Source organism: Stegodyphus dumicola, chromosome 1, assembly GCF_044657685.1.
Source record: "Stegodyphus dumicola isolate Sdum_Otavi_A_Nest chromosome 1, ASM4465768v1".
Lineage (NCBI taxonomy): Eukaryota > Metazoa > Arthropoda > Arachnida > Araneae > Eresidae > Stegodyphus > Stegodyphus dumicola.
This window is the reverse complement of record NC_140768.1, coordinates 19690046-19708243: the sequence shown is the minus strand read 5'-3', so window position 1 is coordinate 19708243 and position 18198 is coordinate 19690046. Positions and strand designations below refer to the sequence as shown.

At 30.9% G+C, this 18198-nt stretch overlaps 1 protein-coding gene across 8 annotated transcripts in view; it reads left to right on the top strand.

Moving 5' to 3' along the window:
* Positions 1–18198, top strand: part of beta-Spec (spectrin beta chain) — a 128483-nt gene that overhangs the window by 98157 nt on the left and 12128 nt on the right. Inside the window, exons 39-45 of one of the 8 annotated variants that reach the window (XM_035354237.2) lie at positions 85–176; positions 1803–1907; positions 2013–2131; positions 5244–5317; positions 7029–7091; positions 15984–16037; positions 17133–17243. In XM_035354237.2, the coding sequence (XP_035210128.1) occupies positions 85–176; positions 1803–1907; positions 2013–2131; positions 5244–5317; positions 7029–7091; positions 15984–16037; positions 17133–17243 (618 nt within the window). Of the gene's footprint in view, positions 1–84; positions 177–1802; positions 1908–2012; positions 2132–5243; positions 5333–7028; positions 7092–15983; positions 16038–17132; positions 17244–18198 lie in introns of all 8 variants that reach the window. The other 7 variants (XM_035354236.2, XM_035354239.2, XM_035354241.2 and 4 more) reach the window with 7 other exon arrangements.

Below are 18198 nucleotides of genomic sequence, written 5' to 3'. Positions count from 1 at the left end.
TGACAAAGAGGACTGTTTATTATTTTTTCCCTTGTGATTTTAAAATTTTGTGATTTATAAATTTATTTATTTATTTTTTTAAAGTTTTGGAAGTTTATCAGTTTGCCCGAGATGCAGCTGTAGCAGAAGCATGGCTTATCGCACAAGAACCATACTTGCTTAGCCAAGAACTTGGTGTAAGTACTTTTTATTAAATTTTTTTCTCCTTTAATTTATAATTTTTTTTTCCAATTTTTTCCTGCTGTTTAAATTAAGTATTTTTAAATGACCTGATAACAAAATTTAGTTGCAACTTAAATTCAGTTTTCATAATGAATATATTACTATCACACCCTCCCAATTTTCCTGTTGCTGTCAGAAACTGGCTGTGAAGAAGAATAAATAATTGATTTGAAACAATGAATTATTTTTTATCTTGTTAAAGTACTGGAAATCTTTGAAAAATAATCCTGACAGAATTATTTTAAAATTCTCTAATAGGTTTAATATTTATCTAGTAAAATAGCTGGTGAATAATAATAAATTATTCATTTGAAACAGTGAAGCTATTTTTTATTTTGTTAAAATACTGGAAATCTTTGAAAAATAATCCCAACAGAATTATTTTAAAATTCTGTAATGGGTTTAATATTTATCTAGTAAAATATGCTAATGATATGAGGCTAGGCAATTGCTTAGAAAAATCAAGGGGTACTGGAAAAGTTTTTTTTATCCTAATATTCATTTAATTCCATTTCTCAAAATTTTAAATTATTTTATTTTTCCTATCATGATAGCATGATTCAAGACAAAATGTTCAGGGAATTTGCATAAGGGAAAAAATAATTAAAATTTATTGTCTGTTTTTTAAACCATTAGCATAATTTAAAAATATTAAAAAATTTAAGAGTATTAAATTAATATAGCAAATTATTCATGTATGTATACTGTGCGTGTAAATTATATGCTTAGTTTTTAATAATTCTTTCACTTATTCAACAGTGAATACATAATATTATTGTAGGTTTTACTGTAATAATTTAGGTTGTAACTATCCATGTTTTATCAGTCGCGAAAAAAGTACTAAATTTGCAGTTACCTGAAAATTGAGCAAAATAACGCATCAAATTAAAAATCTTGCAATGTACTATAAAAATGTTAATTCTGTAAGTAATTTTCCTTCCATTTTAAAGCAAATTTTTTTTACATGTGAAAATAATACTGAAATATCAGCTCAAACTTTCTTAACTTTATGACATACATTTAGGAAATTCTTCATATGTATAATTTTGAAAATTATGTAACCTTAACTACTCAAACGTTCAAGAGAACTTGATTCAAAACAGCTAAAGAAAGCTAATCTGCGAATTTGCTACAATCAACAAATTTCAAATTAATATCACAGTTTTCTAAACAAACTCTTCAAACAACAACAAACTAACTAAAATCATCGAATTGAGAGGTTTTCCTCCTTTTTATAAGATTTTTAAACCGTGCGCGAGAATTTTCTGGAACTTTCTTGAAATCAAAAAGAGATATTTATTAAATGTTGAATGTACGTGCTCTTGTATTTTTAATTTTCTGGCTTAACTTTCCTTTAATATTCATCACGTTCTACACTGCATGGGGAATAAAACAATTTAATTTATAATTCAGCTAACATTAGCTGTTTAAATACCAAATCCGTAACACTATTAACATCATCTTTCAGAAGATGAATGTACATACAAAGGTGAGGAATGTTTTTGAATGAAAAACGTAATGCAGAAATGAACATTACTAATATCCCTGGCCCTAATGGTGTAATCTTAATATTTTTTTAGCATACCATTGATGATGTGGAGCAATTAATTAAAAAGCATGAAGCATTTGAAAAGTCAGCTGCAGCTCAAGAAGAAAGATTTGCTGCCTTGGAACGCATGACAACGGTATAGCACTTTTACACTTCTTTTTTAGTGACTACAGTCTGACGGGCTAGAAATCTTTAAACCTATCTTTCCAGGTTTATTAATCTTTGAATTTATTTTTTTCAGTTTGAATTAAAAGAATTTAGACGAAAAGAGGAAGAGGAAGCAGAGAGAAAACGACAGGAAGAGTTAACGAGGCTTGCAGCTCTAGAACCTCCTCCACAGGAGGCTCCTTCAACAGACAGGTTATTATAGATTTTTATCACATCTTCCCCTTTGTGTGTGGCTGTATGTATATGCCTTTTCAAGTTACATATATTCTCAAAGTATTAAAAGTTGTGTATTATTCCTACGAAGTAAAGATGGCTAGCTTATGATATTAATGTGATTCTTTTTACTGACTTTTAAGTTATAGTTTGAATTGAGCTATATGACGCAATGCAAGGACATTGACGCTTTAAAAGTCACATAATCTGATTAGGGGGTAACAAAATTTTTTAGCAACTGCCTCATCCTATGTACTAGACACATTCTGTTTCAGTATTTGGATGTTTGACTCATTTTTTATTTTACACACTTAAATGCAGCAAAAGTAAAGTATCCATATTTTATTGTGTTGTAATAATTGTGATTTCTTATGTCATGACTGATGTTCTGCAGTGTTCCATTTTAAAATTAAGATGGATATTTTGTTTTCCCCTTGATTTCATGGGGGGGGGTCAGTCTAAATGTTTTATTTGCATCTAAACAAAATATAATTTCCTTTATCATTAAATTGCAAGTGTATCAAGTCGTGAGAAGTAAAAAAAAAAAAATCATGTTGGTAAATTTAGTATGAAAAGTATACTTAAAAAAATACTTAAAAAATATATACTTAAAAAAATTTAGTATGAAAAGTATACTTACTATATAAAAATATTCCTTATATTATAAAAATTCCTGATTCATAAATTATTTGTTTATTAAGTAAATTCTTTTGATGTTAGTATGTATTATTATTTCAAGATTACTTTATTACCTTTTGAAAACTTTTGTTTAATGCATGCAAGTAAATGGGGAATTATTCACTAATGAGATATAGAATTGAAAACTGGCAATGATATCTTGATGCTAAATCTGAAATTAAGATGTAGTATTGAGTAATTTAACTGCTGATCATGAAGATTGAACATGCTAAGTAGTACTGTATGTTTAAATATAAGTTCTGTCGAACTACATAAGCCATTTCTGAAAAAAAGTTTTCCATTTTGCATGATTTATTCTCTGTATTTATGCAAAATAAACTTATTGCTTGTTAATCTGCTGTATTTGCTTCCTTCACATCACTCACCTATGAGATGTTTTTGAGGGAAGTATTTTAACTTTATTTTCATCGTGATAATGTATTTGATGCATACAAAAATTTGGGTCACATAAATGTTGATTACCCACCAGCATTTTAAGATGATGATGAATAGATTATTTTCACTTATCGAGTAACGTTTCAGTGAAGTAAGTTCTTTTAGCTGATACAATAGCAAACTACTAATCTGTGATTAACTAAACCCTTAGGATCTACTGTTACTAGCTATATGTATTCATTTTAATGGATAAGGCAAACTTAAGAGTTCTCTTACATTTTCTTAGGTTTAGCTGCTCTTGAAAAGTCTTCATGTATGGCAGTTTTATGCTTCTAAAACCTCACTAGAAATAGTTTATAAGGATTAATGAAGTAATTTATAAAACTGTGTAATCATCAGTCTGTCAGGATAAAAATTTTGTAGTCTGATTATTTCAGATTTTGAGCATTGAATTGGAGTACTGGCCAGCAAATAGGTAAATTTTGATCCCTGCCTCATATACTAATAATACAAAGAATACCCAACACTGGGATACAGAGCAGAATACATTTTCTTAAATTAACTCCTTTTAGCACCACATGGCGACTCTATTTTAAGGCGACTCTATTTAGCCACTTTGTAATTTTGGAGAAGAAATGGACAGGTACCCCCAACTGCTTCGATGGTGGCTCTTCATTGTGTTACAGAGGCAGCAAAAGTTCTCCTTAGGCAATGACTTTGGTCTTTTTATTCTTAGTTCTATTGTTTGTAACCTCTGTTTATAAGATTTTAGTTCTTTGTAACTTTTTGCTTAGCCATTGGGGAAGGGGGATTAACTCCTTTTGATCCTGGTAGGCATATAATTGTAATCATCTGAGTTTTGTTATGATTTTTCTTGAAATTTTTAAAGCTTTCCTTCTTTGGAAGCCTTTCTTTTGACTAAAATTAAGTGGCATATTTACTTTAAATCTAGAGTATTTCATATGGTGCGTGACATATAATCTAGGTGAATTAATACAAGAATGAAAATTCAGATTAAAAGGCATTTGCTAGAGTGACCAAGTGAGTAAAGCTACTACTGAATACTGGTAGTAGATTGATCCAGTTTCAAATCCCAATGATTGGAGTTGGGTGATATGGTTTCCTTCTTATATTTAACGTAAATATAAGGCAATTTCTCTAAAAACAAAACTTCTCTAAATGCATTGTTTGATTAACCCTTGGATGATTTGCTTTAATCAGTCAAACATAAAACTGAAGCTTTTTAGATGGGTAAGGAACCAAGGAAAATGTAAGTATTTATCTTTTTTGTGTGAAAATATCTCATTTAGAGGAAGATAGCCAGCTATGCTATACTCTTAATTTAAAATAGGCATTTAGGTTGAAACAAACCTTCCCTCATTTACCGAATTGGTAACACATATCATCCTCACTAGTTGCATGAAGTGCCTAGTCTAAAGTAACAGATTATACTCGTTGATGATGAGAAAAATCTGAGTTTTCTGTAACTATATGCAGATATGCTTATTTTCTGTAAAAAGTAAGTTTCTGCAAGACCATGGAGAAAAGATCTTTGGGATCTTCAAAGTGGTATACGATGTTCCCTTGTGTTAAATTGTAAGAAAATTCATATGGATTAGTGGCTTAGTGAATAGTTATTAATAGTTGGAAATTATTTTTGTTTTAAAAAAGTAAGAAATTTGATTCTTGATTTTCATTATGGCATTTTTAAATGTAAAATCAAAGAAACTGTTTTTTAAATGTTGAATCAAAAGAAGCACAAATTAGGTATCGTGCATCAGTAATGCTTTTTCCTTTAAATATGCATTGCCTAATTATTAAAATCGTTATCAACTAATTACTTGAGGATCTAAAAATACATAAAAATGTTTTCATATTTTGTATATAATTATGCATATCTTTTATATCCAGATATTAGTTTAAATTGTTTTGCATATGGTTATTTTTCTGAACAAGTTAAATGTGAGATATGTAAATATTTCTGAGTTATGTTTAGTACGGTATAATTTACTTACAGAGTCGATGGTGAGAAGTCACCTGAAAAAGAGGCACTATTGGCAGCTGAAGGTGAACCAGAAATCACTCAAGAAGGTAGAGTAACAGATGGTATGTTTTTCATTTTAAAGGGTTATTGAAATATTTAATACATAAATGATCTTATTCCATTTCAGAATTTCAAAATGCAAAGTTATTCTGCAGATTGCTCATTATATAAATTATGTTCTCATCAAATGGAAGGTTAAGTGGTAGGGAAAATAAGAGCACAAATATACGTTTAGATTTTTTTTTTTTTTTTTTTTTTTTGTCTACCAGGTGTTTGAAATATTTATCTTAAAAATATTAATCCTTAACTCTTTACTAAGTTATACTCTTAAATTCATTTGGAAATCTTTCTGAGTCATCCGTGCATCTGAAAAAGATTTTGTTCAATAAATTGAGTGAATAAGAACTTCTAAAAATGTTTATAAGTTTAAATTTCTTAAAGAAATTAATTTATTTCTTAAAAAATTTGGTCAGGCTGTTGACTCTTTCGGTGATAATGGGCACCTACGTCTCAGAGTTTATAATTTGCTTTGCTTCTCGGCATGTGTATCTTTGAGGGAGCTTAAATTTTTTATAATGCTGAAAAGTTGTTTTATTGCAGAAAATGAAGTTTAGTAGCTTATATATAGTTTTTTCCTGTGCTTCCACATTCTTACCTATTTCCCAGCCCTTCCACATAAATTCTTTCTTGAACTTATACTATCATACCAGAAGTAAAACAGGAGATAAAATGAATTTTCATATTTTTAGTCTGAAAGCTATGTAGTTTCTTTCCATAATTTGCAATTCCTATTTATAAATTTGGCCAGTTATTAATATAAAAAATTGCTTATAGAAAATTAACATGTCTAAAAGATAAAAGGATTGAATTTTATCAGCATTGAACAGCTGGAAGCAATTTTATTCCTGCTTGAAATAATAAATTCAGTACAGATTCCTAGTGTTTTAAATCATCATGATAAATAAAGGCTACAGTAAAATATATGGCAGAATCAAAATCTGTGTCAAAGCACTCAGATGTAATTTTTAGGGTTCAAAATGTTTCAGAAATCTTACTTTCTACCTATCCTTTTCATAAATACTGTGGTATAACTATGTTTTAAAAATTAAGCGTATGTTCATTGAATATGATTTTGAAACGAATGTTTAATGTTAAGTTAACAAATTTAATAAAGCAGTCAAAAGAAATCGGTAAAAAGGGTGCATATGTTCTTGCATTAATGAGATTTTTAAGAGGAATCATTTTAACCAACAGTTAATTCTTGGGCACATTTAAGCTGTAGCTCACAAAATTGATCCATATATAAATTGCTTTATATTATATTTATTTTTCGTTTTTAGAAGCAGAAATTACTTACGAAAAGTTAAATTTTTTTTATTAAAATAATTAAATACGTTGTCGAGTTGTTTCAGAAAATTGGTTATTAGGCTATGTCAAGATAATATTTTTTATTCTTCTTAATATTGTAACAATGTATTTAAAAATTACATTTGATCAATTTTATAATAATTTTTCCATGACCTTGATATGGGCTTTTATGGAGAAACTAATTTTTCTTATGACAAATTTCATATTTCAGCTTATGTTCTTACAGCATGTTTTATGCATGTTCTGTTATGTTACTGGCCAATAGTACATCTGTTTAAATTTTCTTTTATGATTTTTGGTTTATGGATAAATTTTTCTGCTGTACTCTTTATATCTGCTGCATGTGTTTTATATGCATGTCTGCATGTTCATGTCTTATTTCACACTCAGAGCCAAAGAGAAGTTCTCCTAGTGTAAAGAAGGAAGTTTCTACTGTGCCATCTAAAACAACAGGTAGTTTTCTTTTTATTGGAAAGAAAAATTATTCAGCTGAAACATTTGGTTTACATATTAGACTACTGCATAAAAATTTGACATTGCATTTTTAATATGGCATGTTGAAAACTTGACTGTATACAGTGCCTCCTTGCTGTGATGTTGGAGGTAAAGACATTATTAAATCTTTTTTTTTAATGAGGGGACCTGCTTTATATTTAAAGTAGAAGAGGGTAACCCAATGAAAAAAATAAATATTTACATAATATAAAGTAATTATATGCATTCTTTATTGGTGAAATTTTTATGCATTTTAATCATTAAATGATGCAATTAAAAAGAAATGAAACAAAAAAATAGATTTGCTGTATGCAGCATGCAAAAATAAATTCATACACATATAATGAATAGAATTTGGAACAATGACATAGAAAAGAAGCTGTATGCTTGTATATAAAGGTTGAGATAAAGTTATGACTGTTTGATACTATTCTTTATTATATTTTAGCGTCATTGATATAAACACATACATCTAAATTGAAGCAGTCTTTTATTTCCATAATTGCTAGTGCATGTTCATGTTCACAGTATTACTACTAGTGATAAGCAGCAGTTAGCGTATTAGTTTCATAGCAGCAAAAACAAGAAGAACTAAGATTCCTTTTGATGTTAGTTTTAAAATGGTAACTTACTTTATTTCGCAGCAGAAGGACATACTAGTGCTTACTATTTGTTAAGTTTGGTTTTTATTGCATAAAAAACTTCAGTTTTTTTATGTTATGTAAGTAAATGCATCAACAGCATTACATAATAATCTTATGTAATGCTGTTAATTTTAATTTTTGGATAACCTTAATTTGAATTTTTTGATGACACATTTCAGGAAACTTTAATATAAACATTTTACTATTAAGTTAGGAAGGAGCACCAAATTAAAAAGGAAATATGAGAAGCTGGTTATAGATTAAATAATTGTTCTTACATATACATATGTAAATCAAAAGCCTCCCAAATAGTTTGTGTTAATGCTTTGTTATAAATTTCTAATGGAATCCACATTTTGAGCTTCAATGCATCAGGATCCACTGCATTTTAGTTTGAATGTGCCTTTTTTTCTCCATCCCTATTCTTTGTCATACTTGTCCCTAATTTCATTGGCATATAAATTTCTTGGTACCCCATCAGAATAGCCCAAAACTAAGTAATTCAAACTATGTCTGAAGCAAATGTCCAAGCCTAAATCTAAAAGAGCACAACAGAACAGCTGAAATTTAAATTCTGAATATTAAACATATTTTAAGAAATATGTATACATTATATTAATAGATCAATATGCAAAACTTAATATTATGTGAAATGCGATGAAGAAAATCCATTTGGTCAGTATTTGCATAATTTTTCACTAATGCTTCCAGGCATTGATTAAGTTATACATATTTAGTTATGTTTGCATCAGGGTTGCAGCAGGGCGGGGTACACCGATTTCTGTCATGGCCTGCTCTTTTCCAGAAATGGTCAGTGAGTGTGTAAATGGTGGCAGTCAACAATTTGCTGGAATGCCCTATGCCAGGAGACCATCAATAGAGCGGCCATGCAATTGTTTAGACTTTCAACTTTTATGCTCTGTCGATGCATACTATCTATCACCAGCTCAGCATTTATTAGTGGTCTTGAAATCAAATTGCATGAGCACGCATGCAAGACCTGAAGGCTGGCAGGCCAGAATTTTTTTAACAAAATTTCAAATAACTGAGTAAATTTAACTTAATCTCACTTGCTAAATATTTATCAAAATATACTCGAACAAGAATAATATGTAAATATAAATTTACAAAGTTTGATGACTTATTTAGTAACTATAAATTGTTTAGAAAATTTGCATGAGATGTTATGCAAATTGTGAATGAGAATAAGAAGAATATTGGTATCGAGATATAACAAAGCAAAAAATCATATTGAAAATAGAAATAATAGAAGTAAACTTATAAATTTAAGATGAATTTGGATAATATAAAGAAGATTTGAATAATAATAACTGATTGAAAGTAAACTTAAGGTTTTAAAACGTGGGGAAAAACGCAGAAATGGGAACGATGCCTCTATATACTAATTTCACTGAGAGTGTTTGGAATGTATGTATTTGCTTTATGTGTTTGATTTTTTTAATAACCCCTCCTCTTTTTGGGGGGAGAGATTTTTTTTTTATGTTCGTTTTGTGTGATTGTATGATTTGAACTTATTACCAGGCATTTATTAAGTTTGTTAAATTCTGTTATGTAACTTTTGGGGGGGGGATTGGCCTGCCCCCACACGCCATATGGCAGGCTTTGTCTGTTAGGTGGGCTGGGGGCCAATACTTAGAACTAACTAACCTGAACAAAAATAACAATACAAAGGGAGAAATTCAAATTTATTGTCCTTATTTTCTATCTTAAAAAATTTCTTTTGGTTACATTTCATAATCCAGGTATACCATCAGCTAAATATTAAATTTCTGGACTGACATTTATTTGTCAATTTAGTACGTTGAATTAGCCACTAAGTAACTTGCTTTTAAAGCTTGAAGTAAGCAAATTATGTATGGAAAATAAACAAATTATGAAAACTCGCTAAATTTTCAAAGAAAACTTTCAAAAACAGCTTTTCAGCTAGTGATTTACTCAAGAAAAGTAAAAGTACCAATTCGTTAGGAAAAAGAAACAAACACACCATGATGTAAAAATTCTGCTAGCTGTCAGCTGGTCTGGTATGCAAGCATACAAAATCTGTAATTTTTTCATTTAACTGATGGCATAAATCTATTCATGCTGTTTCTTTTTCATTCAGTAGCAATCGTACATATAAACACAATCTCTGGTATTGCATTTGAATGTCTCTAATTTTGTTTATATTTTAAATTGCCATTCCGTGAGATGTGACAGTTTGATGCCTTTTTTTCCCCCTTAGTTTCATTTATGGGTCTGTCAGTGCACTGTTATATGTGTTACTTATGTACTTTTGGCTAAAATGTTTGCTAGCATGTTTTTATTTTCTTAATGAACACTATATTGCAGTCCACTGTATAAAGAATTTATGCTTTGTTGTAATCTCTAAGCACTGTATTAAAACAAATGCATTACTGGGCCACAGAAAATTGCTTCAGGACCTGTCAGTTTGTGACCACTGCCCTGTGCCACCCTTCTGCCAAATTGTCCTCAGACACATCTCTGACGACGTGCTCTTATGCATCCCATATATGTATTTCATATCTTGGTGATGCTCAGTGATTGTAGTCTTATTGCCTGTAATTGTACTCTTTTAGAATACCTGACATTAATGTATTGTATATCCACCCGAGATAATTATTTTATAATAGTACTTGACATGGACGATTATGACTTATTAATTGTAATAGTAACTATTTTCTCTTTTATAATATCTGAAAGTATTTGATTGATGTATAAAAGTTATAAATAGTCTCATGAATCATTAAACAATAATTATTTATTCTTGAAAGCGTTTTTGATATGAGTTATTCTGTAGGGGCTGTTTTGATGCTTTGTTCATGCAATGCGGGTGTTATTATACAACAACTCCAATTTAACTTTACTTCGCGACAAGCTAACCTGAGAACACATACAAGGCTAGAATGACCTTTTCACCCTGTTCTTCAAGTTATCCATACGCAGTAAACTGCCGGTGGATATTCAATTCCTCCAGTTTGCTACACATTTGGCGACTTCTTGCCAAATTCAGCATTTTTAAATAAAAATCTTTTTATGCAGTGAAGCTGCAGTTGAAATTGATAGTTCATCATAGTGTAAAATGTAGGGCATGTTATTCATTGTCTTATTTTTTGTGAAATATTTCACTATTATCTAAATGCGACAAATACTAAATTGATGATATTTGAAACTTGAAACCGGAAGAGCTAACAATGTATTCCTTGCAGATTTTGTCGAATTTTTTTCCCCAAGACTGTTTGCTTAGTTAAAAGTAAAATATGTAAATTTGGAAAATCTGGTAGTAAGTTATTTTCTGTTAATTTTTAAGAGTTTATGCAGCTTGTTGCTACCAAAACAGTGAACGAGGGGAAAGTTTTTAAATTTATTTTTAAAGACGTTAATTTGATTTTAATTTGCGATTGTTTAAAAACTCTGACAATATTTTATAGGAGATATTATGAAAATTATATCCTGTATTAATTGTCTCCTAAGACACACGTATTTCCAGTCAGTCTCAGAAAATCACCCTCCTACAGTATGTTTTATCCTAGCTTTCTGATTACTGTTTAAAATCAAAAATAAAATGAATAAAAAGACTGAAAATTGAGATCTTCAAATAGCAGTCTACTAAAGAGCTTACCATTAAAAATTTCAAGGTATTAGAAAAATATTAAAGCTTTAAAATTGTGAAACAAACATAAAAATTAAGAATCAAATGATCTTATACCAATTAATTAATCATATACCAATTAATTCCACTAATCAATTAAAATTATAACATTAGAAATGTCTTGTATTAGTTACAACAAAGTGCAAATATTCATAAGAACTAAAAATGTATAAAAAATTAAATTCTTAAGAAGTGCATTTATTGCTTTTAAGACATTTGCCGTATTAAACGACAGTTTGCTTGTATTTTAAAATTAAAATTCTTATCCATTGACAAATGAAACGTCTATGCGTGACGGGGCGTCTTTTGCTTTGCGCAAAGGAATATATTGCTTTTACATCTTTCAATTTATAAAAAGCAAAAAGCAGACTGATTCAGCTCGCTGAGAATCTGCGAATTATATGTGAATGACTGTTTAAGTTAACGTGTATGACTGTATAAGTTAGGCAAAAACCATACATTTCCTTTGAGGTGTAAAAACAACAAGCATATCATATGAAAAAAATCTGGTTATTCCTTTTCTTAGGTGGAATCATCTGCAAATCAAGTGCATTAATGATAAAGTTGCTTAAGCCGTGAAACACTGGTAGTATACAGTGAGTTGGTTGTAATGGCTTTTGTAAGCTTTGAACTGCATAGAAGTCCCTCGGTGTGTTGTATAAAAAAAGGTCCTTTAGTCCTTTACCCTTAGAAATTCCCCATGAAGCCATCCCTTCCTGTCAACAGAAACCTTGTTCCTTCTACCATAGTTAATTTAATTGATCAGTACTTCCATATTGGTTAGGTTAGGTGATTTGAATATAGCAAAGCACACTAGAGATATCTGACTAAGGGGTGAGATGCATTTCGTGGAGGACCTTTGTAAAAGAAACAAGTTCGTATTCACGTTACATATGAGAAAAGCACCAAAACTGTCCATGAATACAGCCCGTTCGCTTGCTCTCAAATGATTCAGCGATTTAAGCACTCGGCTATTCCTGCAACACTTCCATATTATATTTTCTAAGGGACTTGTTAGCTTGTATAACAGTTATAATGTTATTTATAACTGTTTATAGTTCTGCCCCCTTTTTTTTTCCTTGAAAACAGCTCTTGCATTTTAAATTTGTGGCAGAGGAGAGGGCTTTTTTTTTTATCTGAGGTATTCAAGATTTTAACAAGTAACAATATCGTTATCGTATTTATTAGGAAAAATGCCCTCTTAATTGACAAAAACATTCATTACAATAATCTTAGCGGTACTGTTAATTCAGGTTTATGAGGTTGAAAATTATACACGTATGTCGAAGATGAAGCGGATACCATAACAATTGCTTTTTTCTCCTCCCGGTCAGTGAGCGAATGAATGAATGCCCTAATTGCTTTTCTCGTCAAGAGTGGAGTGAGGTCGGGTTTGCTGGAATTTGCAGTTTTGCCAATAATGCCAAAAAAAAAGGGGGATGTCTTCCTGGTGGTCATTGAATGATTGACACGATTTAGAAAATTTATAAACAAAAAGCTGGACCTAACATAATCTATCGTTTCACACATTTTTTTCCTTCTGTTCTCTTTGTTCAACAGTATTCATATATCACATCATAAATTTTACAATATTACTTCTCGAAATGGTAGAACTATATTCTATGGCGGACGCATACACTTTCTACTATATCCAGTGTTCTCAACTTAGGTTAACCTAAAGTATAGATGTGGACTATACTAATTAATATATTTTATTCTAAAACCTTAATCACGTGTGCTATCTTTCAAGCGATGACTTACTACTAACAACAGCAATAAAAAACTGAGCGAGTGTTTACAGGTTTGCTGTAATGAACATCTGCGTCATAGAAGGCGCCAAGAAGAGAAAAAAATGATGCAATCTTAAAGCGAAATAGTCCTAATGACTGAACATGCTTCACAGAACTTTTTTGATGGTCTGACTTGTTTTGTTGTTAGGTGCAATAATGCAGTAAGTTGACAATATCTGCACAATATTTAAAACTGTAGCAAGATAAAGTACTGTTGTTAACTTGATGTAGAGGATAAAGCTGTAACTTAAATGAGATATCATTTCAGCTAGAGATTTGAATGTTGGATCGAATCATCATCATCTGTGACAAACTTAAAGCTTTATTCTTCTTTAATTATACAATTTTTATGCAATGTACAGAAAGGTATTTATGTAGCATCCTGTTTACCGTTGGCGGAATTTTCAGCAACTATCACTAATCATTACTACAGAATTCTAAAGGACAGAATCATCCATAATTGGCACAAAATCGCACTCATTGGTTGTTTGACAAGATAATCGGTGGAAAAGTCCCACAAATTCTGAGTGTAATGTAATTAAATAGGAAATAAATGCATTTGTTAGTTAAAAATTATTTAAAATTTTGTACCCTAGATTTAAATCAATGATGCACTCCTTTGCAAAAAAATCGAAACACCAAGAAGGACTTTTGCGATCATGATGAAATTTGGTATGCAAAATCATCTTGGTCGAACATGCAAATGAACGGGAGTTGCGATCGTAGCACACGTTTCTAGTGTGCAATTTGCAGAGTATATAACCAGTAAAAAAAGCTTTTTTTCTGCCATTGTAATTCTGTAAAGAAGCAACTAAAGATGCCATTATGATGCTATTGAAGACCTTACACACAACTAAATGTCTTCGAACGTGGTTACATTGTATGGCTGCATGAAGCTGGGTGGTCATACTGAGCAATAAGCCGCCACCTGCAGTGTACAGACACTGCTGTGCAAAGATGTTGGCAGTAATGGTTGTTACAAGGAAATTGCCGATGAAATGAAGGCTCTGAAAGGCCAAGGAGCACAAATGCGAGGCAAGATAGGATGATTGTTCGCCAGGCCCAAACCTCCCCAACGGTATCATCGTCGACTATTCAACACATACAGTCATGTGTATACTTCCCATGGTACCGTCCACCATCTCACACGGCTTGTCTGAAGCGGAGTTAGGATCACAGAGGCCTTTAAGATGCTTGCCTTTGACCCACAACATCAGAGTTGTCTGGAGTGCTGCCAATACCGACATCGTATAGTGTTTAGCGATTAATCTCACTTTACTCTTGAAGCAGATGACTTTCGTGTTCAGAGAGGACGGGGCCAGCAGTCCCAATCATCCTTTGTTTTACAAAGGTATACAGCCATAACCCCTGGTGTGGTGGTGTGTGGCACTATTTCTTATAACAGCAGGTCATCTTTAGTCATCCTCCATACATCTTTAACAGCTCAATGATATGTTGATACCATCCTGCAGACTGTTTCATTCCCCTTCATGGCACATCATCCTGGGTCCATTTTCGAACAAGATAATGTCAGGCCACATACCGCTTGCATATCTCTGGACTGTCCCCATGTGGTTGATACTTTTCCTTGGCCAGCAAGGTTATGTCTGGGTCGTAATAGGCCACCAGATTCAGGCACCACAAAATATCACAGATCTGGAGCAACAACTGATGAATGTGTCGCAGGATGACATTAGGAACCTCTACCACTCCTTGCCTTGAGGAAGTCAAACATGCATTGTCGCCAGGGGCGGTTCGACCAACTACTAATTTGAACACTCAATGGGTGATTGTGAGCCATGAACAGGTACTATGACCTTGATTTTTTAATCATTTTATTATCTGAGCTGGACACATATTCAATTTCATCAAAAAAAAAAAACACCCACTCCCTTCATGGTGCTTTGATTGTTTTGCAAAAGAGTGTATCTTATAATTCTGCAGTCAATAATCTGGCCTCATAGGTTGGCCATATTTTTGTGCAATTGTGTATATCTGTTTAGAGCAAGAATGGCATGTCTTTGTAAAAGTCTTGGATATTAATAGCCGTGTGAAGGAGGTGATGTAAAATCATTGAAAGGGTTTCTGTGAGTTGTTGATATGAAAAGAGGGATTTTTGAGACCTCTCAAATAAAAACTGTTCATTCTTTCTATTATAATTACTGTGTTGTAACTATCTCTGAGAATTAGAATGGTGTGACAATTGTATGCATTTGCCATCCAGTATGTACCGTAGATAATTTTTTTTTTTTTACTTATTGGCTCTTTGGAGAGGTTTGCAATAGGTATAGCTAAGCAATAGGTAGCTCAATAACTGTTTTGCCAAAGGTTTTACCAAGCGGATGAATTCAAGTACAGGCAGAGAAAATTCAATGTATTATATTGGTTGGTGCTTTGAGTAGATTGGTTATTTTGGAAGTAAGTTTTCTAGATACTTTGTCTTACTACCAAATTTTCAAGTCAAAAGAATAGATAGCTGAGAGAACTTCTACCTATTGAAACTTAAGCTGAATTTTTAATTAGATATCTGCTTTGTACCATGCTTTTGTCAGATACTGCAAGAAATTATGCTTTTATTATTTGCAAAAATTAAATTTAATAGGAAATATATGTTGATTTAGGTTTTTTAAATGACTAATAGTTTAATAAATAGGGTTTAAATACTATTAACACTTACTTGTAATTGTTCTTAATGTTTATTTAAGCACTAAATTTTACTTTATCCTTTTTATAATTTTTTCTTTAGCTGCTGCAGCATCACATAGTGGGCTTCCACAAGAATCTCAATCAGCACCCAGCAGTAAGTTGTTACATTTTGGCATTTAATTATGCTCTGTATCGTACTGTGGTATCTGGATTTTAATGCATTTGACAAATAAAGCAACTGCACTAGTTGTATCAAAGAACTTTTTAACCAGTTTTACAGTAATTAAATTATTCCAGATTTTCTACTTTTTGTCATAGATAAATTATTTTCCAGGAAATGTTAATCTTTGGGATATCAAATAGTGTTTATTAGCTCTTTTTAAGTATATATTTTGATTAAAATTCAAGTACCAATTACTTTAAGTTTATTACATTGCATATCTAATTATAAATGTTGAGCGACTCATTTATGATTTATCAAGGTACCACTGTAAAATTTATCATCTCTCGTTTAGCAGTACAGGCATACCTCTAGATATTTTGTGCATGTTTCAAGTTTGTCCCAGTTAACTGAATAATGAAATGAAACAAATTATATTTTGCTTTTCTAATGCATATAAAAGTTATATTTATGTGTATTGCAGTAGGAAAAGTAGTATGTGCACTTTCTTATTTGTGTTTTTGTTGGAGTAACACTTTTGATCATCTTCAAAAAATTTTCCAGTGCTTCTTCCATCTCAGATGTTTGAAGCAAAAGGCCTCGTTTTTAGCTTTCTTTCAGATTCCCATTTTAACTTTAACATTTAAAGATAATTGTACAATTGTGAATAATCCTCATTTCAGAATAAATTTTGGTTAAAGTTTAAAATACCTGAAAATCTGTGAAAGATTTATGAGGTAGGCAATTTTAACAGATTTAATAATCTTTTACAAAATTAAGTAATAAAAAAAATTCTTAGTCATTGAAATCAGAAGCCATTATACAGTTATTAATTGGCGTAATTTCAGTGCAGTGATAAAGTTCATAATATTAGGTGAATTGTAAGAGTATAACATAGAAGTAGAAACCAAGCAAATTAAAATGTCAAAATGCCAATTTGATACAGGATTGTCCCTATTCTCTATTTGTAAAAATGTGCAGTATCTGTGAAATTTAGTAAATTGAGGTATGCCTGTGTTTCAGTGTTAATGTTGTCAATCAATAAAGTATTTTATTTTAAATTAACTAATATATTTACGTACCCCTAAGCCCCTTCTCCTGAAAAGGACAAGAAAAAAAGGTCGCGGTCAAAATCTCCATTTAGTAGCTGGCGGAAAAAGAAGTCACCAGCAACAGATGATGAAGAAGGAGGCTTTTTTGGTAAATTGAATTCAGTTCTGGTGATAACAGGTGGTGGTTATGAAGTCTTTGCACTGAGAAAATATATTACTATGCTTTTCATTGGTGAAATGTTATTAACTCAGACAAATAAATTGGAGTGCTAATGATTTAAGATTTTTAAATGTGTCCACTTTGGCCCATATGCCCATACTGCCTCCTTTTTTAGCTTCAATAAAATTGCAAATCTGAAAGAGAAATAGTGTTCAGGAGAGAAATTTTAACTTGATAATCCCCCCCAAGCTTCCGTGATAGCCCAATTTAGAATCGGTGGTATTAATTTTTAGTTTTATTGCTGAAATGGGAGTAATAAAGGTTTACTTGTAAAATAGGGCTGTTACGTTGTTTAAAATGAAACCATTCAATGCAAAAGATTTAACAAAACTGTTTTATTTTTCTTTTTGCAACTAAGGAGCTGAGAAGTATATTTTATTTTATATTTTTTTTTTTTTTTTTTTTTTTTTTTTTTTTTTTTTTTTTTTTAAGAGATCATTAAGGTTGGGTTCCTCCCCCCCCTTTCATTTTAATGGTGAAAACCTTCTGATTCTGAGCTCAGTTTTGAAGTACTTTGATTTCTATGAACTACTTTTTCCAAAATATGTTACTTTAATTTTTGTTTAAGAAATTTTTACTAAAGAGTTTACATGTGAAGTTCTAAATTTTAAAAAGTTTTTTTACATACTAAAATAACAATGGCATGAAATTTTTATGTTAATATTTATACAATAAATTATTTTTGACCTGCTTGCACTAATTGTATTTTTGGAAGTAATGTAATAAATTTATTTCATTACTTTTATTCCATTTACTTCCTTTTTTTAAGGCCATTTTTAGGATAATTTGCTTAAGGTTTTAATTTGACGATGGTGTTGAAATGCTCTATCATATGGGATTTCTCCAGTTTTGTAACCATTTTAAAATAAAACCCTTTGGGACA